The sequence below is a fragment of the Trematomus bernacchii genome, unplaced genomic scaffold (assembly GCF_902827165.1).
Source record: "Trematomus bernacchii unplaced genomic scaffold, fTreBer1.1, whole genome shotgun sequence".
In the NCBI taxonomy this organism is placed as follows: Eukaryota; Metazoa; Chordata; class Actinopteri; order Perciformes; family Nototheniidae; genus Trematomus; species Trematomus bernacchii.
Genome location: NW_022988058.1, coordinates 903,223 through 922,663, shown reverse-complemented (window position 1 = coordinate 922,663; position 19,441 = coordinate 903,223). Strand labels below are relative to the sequence as shown.

Genomic DNA, 19,441 nt, shown 5'->3' with positions numbered 1-19,441 from the left:
TCAGATGTCTGTGGTCATTTAAACATTCCCTAATAAACCTCATTCCTGCGTCAATAAATGAGTGTTAAACCCAGGGTGTTTAGTGTACAACATCACGTTATTTCACCTTCAATTCACGGTTTGAAAACGTAGCATTTCGCCACATGCTAATGCTAACCGGAAATGACGAAATTCACCAGCGGAAAACCGGAAGTCACTTGTGAATCTTCGGTTTTCAGAATAAAACAGATTTAAATAAAATACAGTGTATTTCATTCAAATTACGCCACATCAACATTGATTTTAATTTCTAACACAACCCAGTCTCACGGCATTTCGTGTTATTAGTCACGAAATTAATTTCATCTATTGATTCGTGTTCACCAACACGATTTTCACCTTTTTTTCGTGTCACACAGAACGATTTTAAATGCAATGTATTTCTATTGGTAGTATGTTTCGTGCCTGCAACACATCTTTTTGTCCGGTCGGGTCTTGGAAGACCAGAAGCTGTGTGGTTCATAAAAAGATGTTCTTACTCAATATCTTACCCTAAGCCTAACCCTATCCCTTTTATTTGAAATTGTATAATGTCTGAGTTTTTTTTGCCGTCAGTGAGGAAAAGAAATGGGGCTCAGAGCCTCAGAATACTGAAATCTGTATTTTATGTCATCTTTTTTTCCTTCTAATTTGTTATTATTTGGTGCAGGCACGAAACATACTACCAATATAAATACATCGTTCTGTGTCAGAATACTTAAATCTGTATTTTTTTAAATGTCTTTTTCCTTCTAATTTGTTATTATTTAAATTGCTTTTAAAATCGTTCTGTGTGACACGAAAAAAATGGCGAAATCGTGTTGGTGAACACGAATCAATAGATTAATTTCGTGACTATAACACGAAATGCCGTGAGACTGTGTTGGGATATAGGTGTTGTAATGTAGCTGCTCCTCTACATTGCTTTTATCCTGTCATGTTATACTAATCTGTCTATTGAACTGCTGTGAAGCGAGTTTGGCTACAATTCTTGTAATAGTAATATACAAATATAAAGCTTATTACTAATATTTAGGGCCTGAGCACGGAGCGCTAGGACCCAACGGCGTCCTAGCACGAAGTGCGAGGAATCTATTGTTATTGGAGGAATTCTTATTATTATGGTGCTGGCGTTTCCTGTTTTTGAGGTCTTTAGGATGCTTCAAAAGTTGTATAATTTTGCACGGATTCCAGAATCGGTGAAAAATTCAACATTCCGCCCTCCCCGACAGGCGCACAGACGCGAGTGCCCGCTCATCACTGCGCGCACTTCTGTGACCGCAGTTTTAATAATATTATTATTATTGTAAATGACCTATAATATGTCTAACTATATTTAAAATGAGTTACCTTTTAGAGAAGTGATTATATTTGTATGCCAATATTTTCCTATGGTAAAGTCTTCGTTTTGCACTTTTATTTTGATAGTAATAAGATCGGGACTCTTATTTTGAAGGAACTTTTACCGGTTAAATCGGTTTACTGATGAAGATTAAGCCCCAGAAAGCACATGGCTACTTAGCATGCAAAATGACATCATTCTGCATGTTAAGTAGCCATGTGTTTTCGTGTTATCGCTGAATCTTTATTTATTGATTAGATCACGTTACTCTGATGATAGTGTTCAAGACAGCCTATATGTCTGAACTCGATGTTTAGAGTAATGTGTTACGGAGCCTTCTCTTCAATATTTTTTCCACATAACGAGCATTTTGCGTTGCTCTTTTCCAAAGTGGAAGCAGAATGTGTGAAAGCATACAGCACGATGCGGGGTGTGTCTCTAGACATCTTTAGACTGGAATAGCGGGGCCCAGTACATGAACTCGCCTCAAGGTGCACACGCCAGGATAGAGGACATCAGACTCCAGAGAAAACTTGCTCGAGTCCGAGTCCAAGTCGGAGCGTCAATGTAGAAGTCGAGTCCGAGTCATCGTGGGGGGAAAAATTCACGAGTCCGAGTCCAAGTCATCGTACGCCAGAATTCATGAGTCCGAGTCCAAGTCATCGTGCGCGAGAATTCACGAGTCCATCTCTGTTTCAACGTAATAGTCCGAAAAACTTTTACCCATTTAAACAGTCGTGGTAGATAACTTGTTTGTTTTAAACATCATAAATACACAAACAACAATGAATACTTACAGGTTGTGTACCCGAACTCCCGCTGGTTAAAGTAAACAGATATGGTTCTAAACTGTATTGAAGTAAACATGTATTATTTTGAATTGTATTTTAGTGAACATGTATTGTTTGAACTGTTTTAAGTAATCACATATATACATATTGTATTCTCACTTACAACTCACTGACCCAGAGATCCTGTTACACCCACATACACCTCCTCCCACCAGCACACACACATATTCTTTTCAAGGTTCTTTCTGGGCATCAATATATCTGTGCACAATGTTTGGTTGTCTGGGAAAGAATAGTTTGTGTGAAATATTCCTTGGGAAAGTAAGGGAGTGAATATCGGTGCAGAGATAAGATTGACTCTGCCCTTGTGAACTTCCGAATCTCAGAAGAAAACATACTTTTTCTCAGAACTCTGATTCGCTCTATTGGACCCGACCAGAAGTGAATCCAACCAGTAAAAACACCTGGGGGAGTGAGCAGCTCACACAGCTCCTCCCCACAGACTCTCTGATTCGCTTCGGAGTAAAATGAGAAGGAAGAAGTCAACACATCTCCGCCCCAAAATATGAATATGAATACTGTTGTTTTTGCATGTAAAATGCTTCTTGTTTGCTGACTGGCTGGTCCCGATACCTGTATCGCACCGCAGTAGAAACCTGAAGTCCGGAGTACTCTGTAAAACTTGTATACGTGTTTTGTTTCTTACCAGTAAAATCAGATTATTGTTATAACCTTTATTCCGGTATTTTGAATTCCTTTCTTTATTAAATATAACCAGCCTCATCTAACGAACGGCGCGTAGCGGAGGGGGGCTTTCAGCCACCATCCAACAGTGTTTGCTACAACATGGTCCAAACAAAGTAGGAACAGCATCGTTCTTCAGTGCCCTACGCTGTACATATCAAGGTTCTTTATTGTCAATATGACATAGCTACAGAGTAATTATGCAGTTGAAAATCTTATGTCACAGGCTTCTCCAACAATGCAACATAATAACATAACATAATAACAATAAGAGCAAGAGCAATACAAAAATAATAATAGTTATAAAAATGAAATAAAGTTATGATGTGGAATAGTGCAGTATGAGTCTATATACAAGTTATTGGAATGATATATATATATTAGGTATTAGATACATACTACTGAGTAGCAGTTGAATGTTTGAAGTTGTTTCAACAGTTCAATTTTTTAACAGTCTCACTGCCCGCGGGAAGAAACTGTCTCCGAATCTTCTTGTCCTTGCCCGGATGCTGCGGTAACGTCTGCCAGACGGCAACAGAAAGAACAGTTTGTGGCTGGGGTGATGGGGGTCTTTGATAATCCGTAGTGATTTCTTCCTGAGCCGCTGGGAGTAAAGGTCCTCCATGGATGGCAGCTCCGTCCTGGTGATGTGCTGTGCAGTTTTCACCACCCTCTGTAAAGCCTTACGATCGAGGTCGGTGCAGCTGCCGTACCAGGCCGTCATGCTGCCAGTGAGGATACTCTCTATCGTGCACCTGTAGAAGTTGCAGAGTATCCTGGAATCCATTTTGAACCTCCTCAACCTGCGGAGGAAGAAGAGCCGCTGTCGAGCTTTCTTGGTGATGGTGGTGGTGTGAAGAGACCATGTCAGGTCCTCAGTGATGTGGACCCCAAGGAACCTGAAGCTTTTGACTCTCTCCACCGTAGTCCCATTGATGGCGATGGGGGCGTGTCCCTCTCCCTGCTGCTTCCTGTAGTCCACAATCAGCTCCTTTGTTTTGCTGATGTTGAGATGGAGGTTGTTCTCCTGGCACCAAGATGTCAGGTTTTCGACCTCCTCTCTGTATGCCGTCTCGTCATCGTCTGTGATCTGGCCGATGACGGTCGTGTCATCAGCAAACTTCACGATGGTGTTGGAGCTGTGTGTGGCCACGCAGTCGTGGGTGAACAGGGAGTAGAGGAGAGGGCTGAGCACGCAGCCTTGAGGGGCACCGGTGTTAAGAATCAGGGTGGAGGATGTGATATTTCCCACCCGCACTGCCTGGGGTCTGCCCGTCAGGAAGTTCAGGATCCAGTCGCAGAGGGCGCTGTTGAGCCCGAGGTCTCTGAGCTTGATGGCCAGCTTGGAGGGCACAATGGTGTTGAATGCTGAACTGTAGTCAATGAACAGCATTCTCACATATGTGTTCCTGTTCTTCGGGTCCAGGTGTGAGAGGGCAGTGTGGAGGGTGAGGGCTATGGCGTCGTCTGTGGACCTGTTTGCTCTGTAGGCAAACTGCAGGGGGTCCAGAGATTCAGGGAGGGAGGAGGTGATGAATAATTTGACTAACCGCTCAAAGCACTTCATTATGATGGAGGTGAGTGCTACTGGGCGGTAGTCGTTGGGGCAGGTGATGATTGTCTTTTTGGGGACAGGAATGATGGTGGAGTGTTTAAGACATGTGGGGACTACAGACTGCAGCAGGGACCTGTTGAAGATGTCTGTGAACACCTCTGCCAGCTGAACTGCACACACCCTGAGAACACGGCCAGGGATGCCATCAGGTCCAGGAGCCTTGTGTGGGTTAACCCTTTTAAAGGATTTACACACATCTGCCCTATTTAAAACAAAAGGGCAGTGTAGCTCCTGGTCCCTCTGTACCTCCACAGCCTGGCTGCTCTCAAAGCGTGCAAAAAAAACTGTTTAGCTCATCTGGGAGAGATGCGCACGCAGACACTCCCGCAGCACCCCCCGCTGCTCCTTTGTAGTCAGTCATTGTCCTTAGTCCCGCCCACATATTCCTAGTGTTACAGCCTTTGAAGTCAGATTCCACCTTCTCTTTGTACTGTCTCTTTGCATTTTTTATTGCTCTCCGGAGATCATACCTAGACTTCCTGTACTCCTCCAAATCTCCCGCTGTGTGCGCGAGAGTGCGCGCTTTCAGTTTGCCGCGCACCTCACCGTTTACCCAGGGCTTTTGATTTGGGAATGTCCGTACAGAAACCTTCGGTACCACGTCATCGATGCATTTCCCAATGTAGCAGATGACAGTGTCCGTGTGTGTGTTGATGTTATTGTCCTCAAACACACTCCAATCCGTAGATGCAAAGCAATCCTGCAGTGCTGAATCTGACTCCTCGCTCCATCGTTGTACTGTCCTTGTTATCGGTCTGTCCCTTTTAAGTTTCTGCTTGTAAGCAGGCAACAACAGTAGTGAGATATGGTCTGATTTGCCGAAGGGAGGGCGAGGGAGAGCCTTATATCCATTCCGGAAAGGGGAATAAACATGGTCCAGTATGTTTCCCCCGCGCGTCGGGAAGTTGATGTGTTGGTAATATTTTGGCAAAACCTTCTTCATGTTGGCGGTGTTGAAATCTCCGGCCACAACGAACGCCGCATCTGGCCGTGAAGTCTCGGTTTTATCAATAAACCCAAACAGCTGATCGAGTGCCGTGTTGTTGTCGGCGAGTGGCTGCGGCGGGATATACACTGCTGTTATCACAACAGATGTGAATTCCCTCGGCAGATGGAAGGCCCGACATGAGATCATGAGGTGCTCTAGCTGTGCGGAACAGTCCGATGAAATAATCTTCACATCTGAGCACCAGTTGTTGTTAGTCATTACACACACACCGCCTCCCTTACTTTTCCCCGAGTTTGCAGTCCGGTCCTGACGAAAAATAGAGAATCCGTCAGGGACAATAGCGGAGTCCGGGATAGCGGGGTTGAGCCAAGTCTCAGTGAGAATTAACACGTTACAGTTCTTAATGTCCCGTTGAAAAGCAATCCGGCTTCTGAGTTCATCTAGCTTATTTTCAATGGATTGAACATTAGCCAGAAGAATACTCGGAAGAGGGGGCCGATTCTCACGTTTTCTCAGTCTGACCAGCAACCCGGCCCGGCATCCTCGCTTTGTCTTCTTCTTGCGTCTCTCAGGTAGAACAGCAACAGGTAGCCATGGTGAATCTCCATTGTCTGTCGGAGGGTTAATATTGTCCACGAAGTTTCGCAATTGGAAAAGTTCCTCTCTGCTATATTGTATGGCAGAGTAGGTGCGGTCGGCTAGCATGTTGCGAATCATGTTAAAAGTAAAACGGCAAAAGTAAAAGAAATATGTACAAAATACGAAAATGGGCAAAGTTGGAGAGGAGCACAAAGACGATGCGGCATGAATGCTGAAAGGTTTTGGGAAGCTTTGTTACGTGAAAGGCTGGCAGAGGGTGCGGCCATAGCTCTGGGCGTGGCTACTGGGTATCCCTACGTAGCGATACCCAGGAAGTAAACAATGGAAAATGAGAAATCTCCAACGAGGCGTTTTGGGGAGGTATTTTCTGTGTTAGAGTTTTACTCGCTACAGGGTGTATTTTGAGGGTTTTTGACTCTGCAGACCGTTTACATGCATAAAAACCTTCATAACACACAAGGGGACGGGTAATAACTGGAAAAGCATGACATGGGACCTTTAAGATCAACAGCTTTAGTGCGTTTTGATTCAATGCTGAGTACAGCCAAACTTGACAGTCTCTTCTCTGTCATTGTAGACCGCAAATACCTCATTCCTTCAGTACTTGGGTCCGAATGCTTCTCGTTTTGCGCCGTCCCGTTCAAATGAAATCTCCGCCAATCATATTTCCATGCTCGCGCCAGGGCCGGGGGAGGGGTTACAAGACGTGCGTCTTGTGCTGCATTCACTTGCACTCGGACATTAGAGACTTTCTCTCATAAATGTCCGATGAGCCACAACTTTTATTTCAAAACAAAGCTGCCAATTGGGGTGGCAAGGCCTATTTTTAGGGTGGCAGTTGCCACTTCATGCCACCCCGGTAGGTGAAACTAGGCTACAGTACAGATGCAACTAGATGAGCTGTTAACCTGTTAAGTACCAAGCCTGTTTTTCATGTTTCAGGCTCGAAAATGACATGCCCAAAACAAATGACTACAACTTAACTTCTAAAAGGGTTATATGAATAATTTATTTTATCAAAGCAAGGTTACATCTGTGAGTTGGATGTAGAAGTGTCAGAATCAATATAGATGTTTTTTATTTTAAAGAAAATTCAGATTTTACATAGTAAATAACTGTAAATTATAGTGTCCGTCCAAAAATTCTTTTTTACAGATAGTGAAAACTACCCTTGGATGATGGGTTAGTAGACCAAAAGCTTTAGGAATCCAAAGTACAACATATAATAAGTACCCTGTATCAAGATTGATGCAAAACAAGTGACATTTGACCTTTTTAGAGAGGTTTAGCCAAAACCACCCCACCTCTGAGGTGATTTGGGTGAAAATGTTTTTTTCCCATATCTCTGGCCCCCCTTGGTCGATTTTGATGGTTGACACCTCTTTCTGACCGTTAGAGCCAATAGAATCGAAGGGGGAGGCCCCCACACACACACGTTGTGAAGAGAAGAGGTGGGGGCTGCGCGCATGTAATTTTGCAGCAGAGTGGACCTATCTCTCGCTCTGACTTTTTTTTTTTTAAACTCTCGACAGGTTGAAAGAGACGAGACACGCATTTTTCCCACCCGTATTCCGCGAAGACCCGCCCTACTGTGCCTCTGATTCGCAGACTGTTGGTGGGGGAAAAAAACGCTGACGGGATGCTGAATGTGATTGGACCAATACGTTGACAGACACACACAGACAGTGGAACAGTCGGACATGCAAAGCGCTGTTTGCAGTGGACATAGCAGAGAATTTTGACTCGTTGTGTTGTGGCGATGTCTCGCAGATAACACAGATAATACATATGAAAAGTATAATTTGCTCAGAGTCCAGAGACAGTTGTGGTTCGGTCCGGACCGGAGTCCGGACTTTGAGGATGCCTGCTCTAGGGGGACCCCCCTAGAGGATGTGAGGTCCACCCCCAAATAAAGCAGGTTAAAATAATTAAATTGCATACATTTTCTTTTAGTAAACACTGAAAACGGGTCCCACAGACCCAAACAGCACACAAAGGTTAAAGGTAAGCACATAATAGTGTTAAAATGTGCTAAATATATACACTGCAAAAAAACAAAAAAAGAGGAGTAAAAGTAGCTCCTGACTTTTTTTTTTTTTTTTAAGTAGCTCTCATCCTAAAAAAGATTGGAGACCCCTGTTATAGAATGATACATTTGACAATTTTAAGCTTGGCCTACCATTTTATTGGAGCAATGAGCAACAGGTGGGGCTTGACAAGGCCCATTCCGTGAGTTCTGTGCTAAGTGCGTTAGCATTTTTTCGCTCAGGGCTAATTCAGAGCCTTTGTTATTACCCTTGTGTTTCGTTTAGCTAAAAACGGTTAATATTGTCTGATAGCTGAGTTTATTCCCGTTAAGTGGATATGACACATTCATAGTTTATTAAATGTTAAGAAGCCGTTTCTTGCAAAATGTTGCATTTTGCCCCCGGTAGCGGGGGCATAGGGCTTAACTGGTTTTAAAGCCAGACCATTTTAAAATATAATTGTCTGATTTTGTCATTGCACAACATTTGTGAATAAACTCAATTTGTGATTGTTATGGCAATAATATTTTGTTTATTTTTGTTGGCTTAAGTTTTTATTAAGTCCTCTTTTTGTTACGCTAGTTTTTTACTCCTTGTGAGCGCCTTTTGTTACTTCCACCACCTACTCTATTAACCTGTTACGCACGGCCCCCCCGGTACCGGGCGGATAAACGCGTCATTTGCAGGAAACAACGTCTAAGGAATCTTAATATTTAATAAACTATGAATGTTTTATATCCATGTAACGGGAAGAAACTCAGCTAACTGATCTTTTTAATTTTTTTCTCCAAAAAACCCCCACAATGCTAACACTCAGCCTCTGAATTAGCCACGAGCGAAAAAATGTAACCTATCTCTGCACCTAAACTCACTCTTTAACTCCCTTATTACTTATCCTAGATGCACAGCCAAACCCTCGTTTTGGGTCTCCTGGAGACACAGAATCTGGGGGTGCCCACCTCAACACTCAGTGATAAACATTTGCGACGCTATAAACGAAAGCGTACATCATATGTGGAGCTAGGTAGCTAGAAACGCTAACATGGCTTACCTTGGTCAAAACTGGTCTTCAATGGCATTAAAACGATAACAAAACGATGCTGCAGTTAATCCATAGGTTAATCCAATGTGTCTGTGTTGTCTTTGAAATTATTTCTGATAATCCATAAGCAATAAAATTGCTTTTTCATTTCCAAATGCCAGAGCTAGAGATCGGTCCACTCTGCTGCAAATTTACATGCGCACAGCCCCCCACCTTTTCTCTTCACAACGTGTGTGTGGGGGCCTCCCCCTTCGATTCTATTGGCTCTAATGGTCAGAAAGAGGGGTCAACTATCAAAATCGACCAAGGGGGGCCAGAGATATGGGAAAAAAAACATTTTCACCCAAATAACCTCAGAGGTGGGGTGGTTTTGGCTAAATCTCTCTAAAAAGGTCAAATGTCACTTGTTTTGCATCAATCTTGATACAGGGTACTTATTATATGTTGTACTTTGGATTCCTAAAGCTTTTAGTCTACTAACTGAAGTAAAAAGATATGATTCTACACTGTATTGAAGTAAACATGTATTATTTTGAATTGTATTTTAGTGAACATGTATTGTTTGAACTGTTTTAGGTAATCACAAACGGGTTTTGATAATCACTTAGAATAGGAATGTTATTCTCACTTTCAAACTCACTGACCCAGAGATTCTGTGTCATAAACACACCTTGCCTGTTTCACCCCTGAAAGCAGATGTCGTCATTAAGGTCGTTAAAGACAACATTACATCGCTCCTTATCACCCCTAAAAGCCAGATGTTGTTTTTAAGTCGTTAAAGACATCGTTAAATAGGTGAAGAAAAGTTTAAATGTCTGAAAAGGGATGGTTTATGTGAAGAACTCATGGGAAAGGAATAGAGTTAAGATTCGAATCGGAGATAGAGGTTGACTTTTGACCTTAGAGAACTTTGGAATTTCAAATTCTGGTGAAGAACTATTGAACTCGACCAGATGTGAATCCAGCCAGTCAGGACACTTGGGGGAGGTGAGCAGTTTACACAGCTCCTCCCCAGGGGCTCTCTAATTTGCTGTCGAATAAAAGGGGGAGGGAACAAGTGAACACATCTCCGCCCCAAAATATAAGTATGAATACTGATGTTTTTGAGTGTAAAAATGATGTATGGGTTAAATTCCCCGCAAGTCAAAATAACATTGATTAATGCGGTTAGCTTGCAGTTGCTTCAATTAAAGACTACGAAGGTGTAAAAAACAGAAGGGTTAAATTCCCCGCAGATCATGATAAGATTGATTAATGCGGTTACCTTTCGTGGTGCTTTAAATGTATAAAATGTCTGTAATTGTTATATGGTGGGTGATAGAGGAGGAGAGAGACGCGACCTCCAACTAATTATTTGGAACGACCGAATCTCATCACAAAACTGTTGTGGGGATAATCAGGCTCATTAAACGTGACGATAAAGAGATTTTGTTGACTGAGTTTTAACTCCTTGCCTGAAGCCGCAATCGCCGTGAGGGGATTGTAGAAGCTTGCTTCTGGAAGTCACGCTATCTGTTGAAATATACATCGCACAATAAAAATTTGCCTGACTGTACTGTGTGAATATATGAAAAACTCTGTGTGATTTTTTAAGTCAAATCTGTGTAATACTTGAGAGAAAAATCCAGTAAAAAGAACTGTGGGTAAAGAATTGCAGAAGACATAGAGACAGAGAGCAACAAGCAGGTGGTATAATGTCTGAGACCCTACCTCCACCCTACGGAGATGATAGCTCACAAATGCCACTTATGAGTATCCCATCTAATACTCCTAAAAGAAAACACATTGTTAGACCTGATATTCAGGGAAAAGGAATGTTGGAAATAGTAATGGCAGATATTGAAAATCTTAAACTGGATCAACCAACCATGTTAGTGAACCCTGCTAATATGGAGCTAAAACATGTAGGAGGAATAGCAGCAGCTCTGGCAAAGAGAATAGGTCCTAGCATGCAAGCACAGAGCGATAATATGATAAGGACTATTAAACTGACCCCTTTTGGAAATGGGATTTTCCGTTACACAACAGAAGACTCAATTCAGGCCTTAAAGAACGCTTTACAAACAAGTCAGGGAGAGTTAAATGTGGTGCTATGTTGCTCATGAGGGAGCTTACACTTTTGGGAAGAGATCTCCCCCTTTCTCTGCTCCTGAGGTGCTGCAGACTCACAGCAGCACACAGGGTCAAAGACAGGCATGACCTCTGGAGAGGAAGAAAATCTAAATCTGAACAGACCACAGAGCCCATTAAAAGGTTTTATGGCCTCAACACAGAGAGGAAGATCTGGAGATTGTAAGGAACTCTCCCAAACTACCCACCCCCACCCCATCACAAGGGGAAGAGTGTTCCTCTCACCAATAAACAAATCATCTCTTAACCAAGTCAGATTTCAAATAGCCATAGCTCCAGTTGTTAAGAAAACAGGGAGTGCTACAACATTCTGAAAAAATTGCATACTAAACATTTAGAATTAAAAGAAAAAATTGCACAGTATATTAAATAAATACAAACGAACACGTATCAACATAAGTCAGATAATATAGACGAGGTCAATCATGGAAGAAGGCTGACATTTAATGCCTGATATATAAGTAATAGTAATAATAAATATATAGCTGATATTAAATAACTGATGTATAAGGCTCGATATTTCTGAAAATAAGAACACCGTTAACGGCGTTCTATTTCAGAAAAAGGGGGAAAAGGATAGGATATACATCAGACAATATGTATGTGAGATTATTACGTTTTTAGGAGAAATTTATCAATTTAAAATACTAGTTTTGGTATTTTTTGTTTTGTTTGTTGCTTTTAAGAGAAATTGATACATTTAAAATAATCTAGCTTTGGTTATTTTTTGTTTTGTTAGTTTGTTCCTTTTTTGTTTTATTTTTATTTTTGTTCTATTTTTTATTTTTATTTATTTATTTATTTATTTATTTATTTTTTGTTTATTATTTTCTGCATAGTCTCTTGTCCACACTCCAGTCTAGTTGGTGCCGCCAATAAACACTGAAGAAGTAGAAGAGATGATTTCAAAACCATATTTCCAGCAACTTAAGGGCTTGGTATGAGACTTCTCCACACAGGTTGCTGACGCCAAAAGGGGGACCCGAGAAACACAAGGCCAACACAGCAGATTACGTCTGGTTGGAGGGGACCTCCCATGCCGTCCGCCTAGATGGAAAGGGAGACAACTGGTACCACTGGAGCCAGTGTGCGGTCGGGAAAAACACCTGCGAGGACCCTAGACGACATCAGGACAGAGTTGGCCCTCGTCGCGAGGACCCTAGACGACATCAGAACAGATCTGGCTCTCGTCAAGGCAGTCGACCCAGGAGGCGCCATCAGCAGATCGGAGGAGGAGGATCAGGACATCTCTCCAGCAGTCGACCCGGAAGCCGCCATCAGCGGGCCGGAGGAGGAGGATCGGGACATCTCTCCAGCATCGACCCGGAGGCCGCCATCAGCAGGCGGGCGGAAGACAATCAGGCCACATCTCTCTAGCAGGCACCCCAGAAGCCGCCGTCAGCGGGCTGGGGGGACGAAGATATGGCAAACCAAGACGGCACAGGGAACTCCATTTCCCGCTGAAACAGGTTGATATAGCCGGTGTGGAACTTTGTCTGAACAATCCATTTTTTGAGGAACTTTCAACTTTATTTTTATATCCCATAATTTAAGGGATTTGTATTTTTTATTCTACAGAACTATGTGTTACCAAAAGAGGGAAAAGTTTAATAATGTCTTTTCTAATTTCTGTGGCTACTTTTATTGCCATTTTGGTGACATGTGGTTGTTGTTGTGTGCCTTGTATCCGCTCATTGTGTGTTAGACTCATCAGTTCCACCATTGAGGGAAGAGTAAAGATGACTCAGCTGACAAGGACTTTGCTTTTTAGACATATTTTATTCTCCCTCCACTGTCATAATAAGTTGTTGTTGTGGACTGTTCCTAAAGGTTTAAAGTGCTCTATATCCCAACTTCTGATGGGTTTATATAAATGTTGGGACAGACACAGTAAGAAAAAATTGACAGTGGTAATGTTTCAAATGCTATATGTTGATCTCGTGAGGTGAGATCAAAAGGGGGATTGAAGTAAAAAGATATGATTCTACACTGTATTGAAGTAAACATGTATTATTTTGAATTGTATTTTAGTGAACATGTATTGTTTGAACTGTTTTAGGTAATCACAAACGGGTTTTGATAATCACTTAGAATAGGAATGTTATTCTCACTTTCAAACTCACTGACCCAGAGATTCTGTGTCATAAACACACCTTGCCTGTTTCACCCCTAAAAGCAGATGTCGTCATTAAGGTCGTTAAAGACAACATTACATCGCTCCTTATCACCCCTAAAAGCCAGATGTTGTTTTTAAGTCGTTAAAGACATCGTTAAATAGGTGAAGAAAAGTTTAAATGTCTGAAAAGGGATGGTTTATGTGAAGAACTCATGGGAAAGGAATAGAGTTAAGATTCGAATCGGAGATAGAGGTTGACTTTTGACCTTAGAGAACTTTGGAATTTCAAATTCTGGTGAAGAACTATTGAACTCGACCAGATGTGAATCCAGCCAGTCAGGACACTTGGGGGAGGTGAGCAGTTTACACAGCTCCTCCCCAGGGGCTCTCTAATTCGCTGTCGAATAAAAGGGGGAGGGAACAAGTCAACACATCTCCGCCCCAAAATATAAGTATGAATACTGATGTTTTTGAGTGTAAAAATGCTTTTTGGTTTGGTGAGTTGGTTGGCATCACAAACCTGAAGTCACTTTCATCTCGTTTGAGTTGGTTTGATCCCGTCACATTTATCTGCATCGCATCACAAACCTGAAGTCCGGAGCACTCGAGTACTCTGTATAACTTGTATATGTGTTTGGTTTCCTACCAGAAGTAAACTCAGATAATTTGTTATAACTTTGATTCCGGTATTTTCAATTCCTTTCTTAATTTAATAGAGATCCAGCCTCATCCAACGAACGGCGCGTAGCAGAGGTGTTCTGCTCCAACATAACCCATCATCCAAGGGTAGTTTTCACTATCTGTAAAAAATAATTTTTGGACGGACACTATAATTTACAGTTTTTTACTATGTAAAATCAGAATTTTCTTTAAAATAAAAAACATCTATATTGATTCTGACACTTCTACATCCAACTCACAGATGTAACCTTGCTTTGATAAAATAAATTATTCATATAACCCTTTTAGAAATTAAGTTGTAGTCATTTGTTTTGGGCATGTCATTTTCGAGCCTGAAACATGAAAAACAGGCTTGGTGCTTAACAGGTTAAGAGGAATTACCTGAACTGGGAGAAAATAAATATACATTTTTTTATATTCAAGACTTTTTCTCTGGGTCGTGCATTTGGGTTCATCAGTTTGGGTCGAGGTCCTGACAGGGCGTTAATGGTAAAGTAATACTTATTAATAACTTAATTAATGAGGATGATTTTTTGGTTTAAATTTGTTTCAATATTCTCTGAACTGAAAAGTATAGAATATATTAACTAAATATCATTGAATCAGCTAAATTAACTGAGCATATCATAATCATATTTCTAATTGTGACATAAATCCCTCCAGATTTTCTGAGAAATGTTACGGTTAATGTACCGATGTGACACTAGGCGCTTTCACACCGCAGTACTTGTCCCACAAAGGTTCATGAGAACTTAGTTCATGAGAACTCTTTAGTTCTCAAGAACTAAGTACAGATCGCGTTCACACCGGAATAAGTCCCTGAGGGAGGATTAGGCAAACGAAGCCGCTGACGTCACTTCTTCTTCTTCTGCTTTGGGTTTACTGGCAGGCCGCAAACAACTTCACGGCGTATACTGCCACCCGAAGTCCCCGGCCGGAAGTCCCTGGAGTTGGGGACTGGCTTCAGTAGAAGCTGCTTGGACTCCCAGCAGCTTCTACTGAAGCCTTCCGAGTAAATCGCCAGAACGCCGACACCTCCTCATCTCCACCGCTCCCATGTTTTCTTTTGTGTTGCCATAAGTTAGTCTCTCTGCGTTTCTGCGCTGGGCTAATGCTAATAATGCTAATGCGAGGATAATAAAATGGCGGCTTCACAAAACGTTTTGGGAGTTTTACGGGGCGTGGTTTCATCAGACAGGAACCTTTTTCTCCCACGGAAGTACCTGCTCTCGATATTTATCTTATTTGTTTCATATCAATGTAATCAAGAAATGTTTTCACAACAGGTTATATGTAATAAATGACATGTTGTGTAAGCATTATAATTCTTAAATGGCTTGAATATTACCTTTAGCAACAAAAAGCAAGCTTCTGAAATGTAGCTTGTTCTTTCACATGTGTTAGCCTGACACATGGACATGTTGGACATGTTGTTATGGGAACACAAAAACACATGAATGTGTTTGACCAACCAGACTGTTCAGTGACAATTACATTGTGGTTTTGCATTAAAGTTATTAATTAACAAATGCTTGCAAAAATGTAATAGTTATCATTAGGAATGAAAACATTTTAATTACTCTATATTAAATGAATAATTGTCTTTTGCTATGTTTAACAACAGACAAATCATTAATGAATTTTCCCTTATGATACCCCAGTGAAACCCTTTGTCCTTCCCACCCCTTCAACTAACTCAGTTTAAGAGAAAATAAACAAGACAAACAAGTTAGTGCTCTGAAAATAACAATATAAAACCAAGCTCACTGTACCCTAGTAGTGTTTTTTTTCTTAAGCTAGCATGTGGTAATGTTCATCTGATGGAATAAAGTAGTCCACTGTTGAAACGCTACTCTTAACTCTTCTCTTCCAGGTTGATAGTGTATTTCCAAAACAACATTCTCTTTTACATTTGATGATAAAACGCAACTTCATTGAGAAAGCAAAAGTAACTGGGTAACCTTTGGTCTTTGTTTAGGCCTTGGTTCACACAGTATGTTTCCTGGACTAACAGTAGTAGTTGTTACTTCAATAATGTTTGCAGCTCCGCCGTTGTGTTCGATGAATAACATTTAAAACAAAACATTGTAAAAGTTTCTGAATTCATAAAATAAAAATGCACATTATTTAAAATGGCAGACTTCAAACTCAAAACATTATATTACAACGCAGGGCACACGGCACTTGATACAGTCTATTATTTTAGTGCCTGTTTTTGTCAACCTCCTTATTATGCTTACAGATCCCTATCCTGTAGCCTTCATTGGACAGCTGTGTTTACTTTCCTAAACATGGCTAGTCGCATAGCACCATCTATGTGGACTCTAGTTTGTTCATGCTTTTTAGTTTTTTCTGATATGTGCTTTAAGTCACTCACATCTGTCTAGATCCATGCTGGGTCTGGTCCATAGACTGGGCTGATCCTGACGTTTGAAAAGGGAGGCAGGGGAAGCTAAATATAGCACTGGTGTTGCTACAGGTAGTTAGCCTTCTTGCTAAACCAGCTCCTTGAAAAAGAGCATGTATACTGCCTTCCTCTGTCCTTAACTCCTGCCTATGTCAGGCTGATCAGGTCTGAGCTCTTTTACTTTCAGCTTTCCCACCAGTGTCCTCAAAGGGTGTTTATTTAAGTGATTAAACATAATTTTCCTTCTCCATATTCGCTATCTAGTTCGGCCCAGGAATCGGACGACCAGGTGGAGCAACAAAATACCTTTCAGGCTGGGCTTCTAGCAGTGCTAAGCGAGCTGATTAAATCCAACAGGCCTTCAATACAAAAATTAAGAAAAACTTGTCGTCGTTGATAAACTGTACAATGACTTGTTGGGAGGCGTGTGGTGCAGTGGTCTGGTGCGTTGATGTTCGGATCAGGGGAGCACAGGTTCAAACCCCACTGCAGTCAGGATGTCGTTGTGTCCCTGGGCAAGACACTTCACCCCAAATTGCCTACACCTGGGACAGTTAATTTTGTATTATTATGATTATATATATATGCCACTGTTATTAATACTGACACGAGTTTTGTTTACACTCCGTCTCCGTCTAACTCTCTCTCATTCACACGTCAATCACTCACTCTGGCCTCCTGCTGCCCCCTAGTTGTTGGCGATGTCAACAGCTGCTTTGGGCGTAGTTTGGCCCCGAGCTGCTCCTATCTGTTGCATTGAAGAGCTGCGCCTATCTTTTGCATTAAAGAGGTGCGCATGCACCTATTATTATTATTATTATTATAACGAGAGTCAATGGGCAAAGATTTCTGCGCCCCAAGCAGGAAACACGTGACTGATCAGTAACTTTAGACATCGTAAAACAATTTTTATCGATATGTTATCATATATTATACATTTAAAGGTGGGGTAGGTCATTTTGGAGAAACCAGCTCGAGTGAGCTAGAATTAGAGAAAATCTGCCACTTCCTTACAGAGCCCCTCCTCCAACACACACGAACGCGCACATGACCAATGAGGGCACGAGATAAGTTAGTGCACAGATGGAAGGCTGACAGGCAGGTCGGCATGACCAATCATTTTAGTCGGGCCGGCTAAAATGATTGGTCATGCTTTTTACAGTACTACGGCTTCCACAGATGACATTTTTTTATGGATTTTTTTAGTCAAAGCACTATTATATATATATATATATATATATTCATTGCTATCGGGATGTTAAGAGAATTCCATGGAATATAACAAAAAGTGTATCTCGAGCCGGTTTCTCAAACTTACCTACCCCACCTTTAACTGACACCAACTATATAATATGTACCTTGTTCATTAAAAAAAAGTTTAAAATTAAAGTATTTTTTAATGACAATCTAGAATGTGGGAAGAGGTGGGGCGGCGCCCGCCACTGAGTTTAAAACACGTAAATCATCATAAATGGTTTGTTCTCTCCTTAAACCAACAACCTCGCTGTTTGATTGTCGTAATTTAGCATAACAATTAATGTGCAGTTAATATATCCTGAATAGGATTTTTTGTACTCCCTAGGAGGAGTTGTAAAAGTTTGCTGAAAACACGAAAAACAGTACCATGAGCAATGTGCGTGTCAAATATTGTGAATATTTGACTAACCATATGTGACTACCACACACTAGGGGGGGGGGGGGGGGCTTCTGAGCTATTTTAATAAATATTTCCAAATGTTCTGTACATTCTCCAAATGGTCATTGGTTGAGACTTTTGTAGCTAATTCTAGGTCTTCGCAAATTGAGCAAACATCATGGGTCCTCCACTGACTTCTTTCTGGAGAGTGATTCGACTACACATCGTCCCTTGATCAGAGAGTGCTTAGTAACAGTCTGCTATCCTTAGCTGAACGTGTTTTTTCAAGTCATTTCCAGGAATCAAAACATTGTGAGCACATGTCTGATCTGGAATCTCTGACTCACTATTACCAGAAAGCAGCTTCCCATTTCCTGCATCAAAGTGTGCAAGGATCTCACAACCCTAATGACCTAAAACAGCAAATGGATTTCCAAAGAATGCGTCATTGGCTGCTTGTAAATGGAGTGTTTCTTCAGGGAGTAACTTGATACTTTCTTCTGTTGGATTCATAGCATCTCAAGCCTTTAGACTGAATGCGTACTTGTACCATCCATAACAATCAGTCTGACTTCTTCATGTAAGTACGATTTATGCATCCTTATAAAAATGCCTTGGGAATAAGCTTTTTTAAAGGATTTCTTTTTTTGACACTGACATTTTTATTTATTTCTTTAGGTATTAGCTGTGTGAAGTGGATGTTTTTGAGATCTTTTTTTATAGTGAAAGCACATTTTCCAAGAGGACTGACAAACTGGATTGTGATGATCATTTGGATTGTATTGCTTTCACTGTTCTGCAAGAGCACACAAGATGAAAAAAGCCAAGAAAATGGTGAGTGTGTTATCCTTTAACTTTGAACAGCATATAAGTACCAAGAGAGGCATTCTTTAAAGCAACTATACCATATAAATAGGAAAAACACACTTTTTGATGTCTTTTATACATAAATGTGTCCCCGGTGTGTAAGGAGACTAACAACGTGTCAGAAAATAAAACCCTCTCTCTTTTCCTCCTTACCCACATCTCTGAAAACGGGGGCACAACGGAGCTGATCCAGATTTGCTGCGGTCATGACATCATTACTAAAATAGGCGCGTTCACACCAAGTACTTTTCCCACAATAGGCGCGTTCACACCGGAGTACTTTGGAATACTTTTCCCACAATAGTTCATCAGAACTACGATATATTTGCGTTCACACCAAAAAGCCCCAGGAACTAAAGTAGTTCAAATTAGTTTGTCTGACCCGCTTTTCAGTCCCTGCTAGAGAGCAGGGACTGTTGTGGGAGAAAATAGTTCATACGTCTGATTGGCTGTGCGGAATGCAAACCACGCCCGTT

At 41.4% G+C, this 19,441-nt stretch overlaps 1 protein-coding gene across 2 annotated transcripts in view; it reads left to right on the top strand.

The window, feature by feature from the left end:
* The first annotated feature begins 18,473 nt into the window (after positions 1-18,473).
* The window catches only part of LOC117474461 (leukemia inhibitory factor receptor-like), a 77,845-nt gene continuing 76,877 nt past the window's right edge, over positions 18,474-19,441 (top strand). For both annotated transcript variants that reach the window (XM_034120259.1, XM_034120258.1), the window contains exons 1-2: positions 18,474-18,678; positions 18,777-18,932. In XM_034120259.1, coding sequence (XP_033976150.1) covers positions 18,797-18,932 — 136 coding nt within the window. In that variant the 5' untranslated portion in view covers positions 18,474-18,678; positions 18,777-18,796. The remainder of the gene's footprint in view (positions 18,679-18,776; positions 18,933-19,441) is intronic.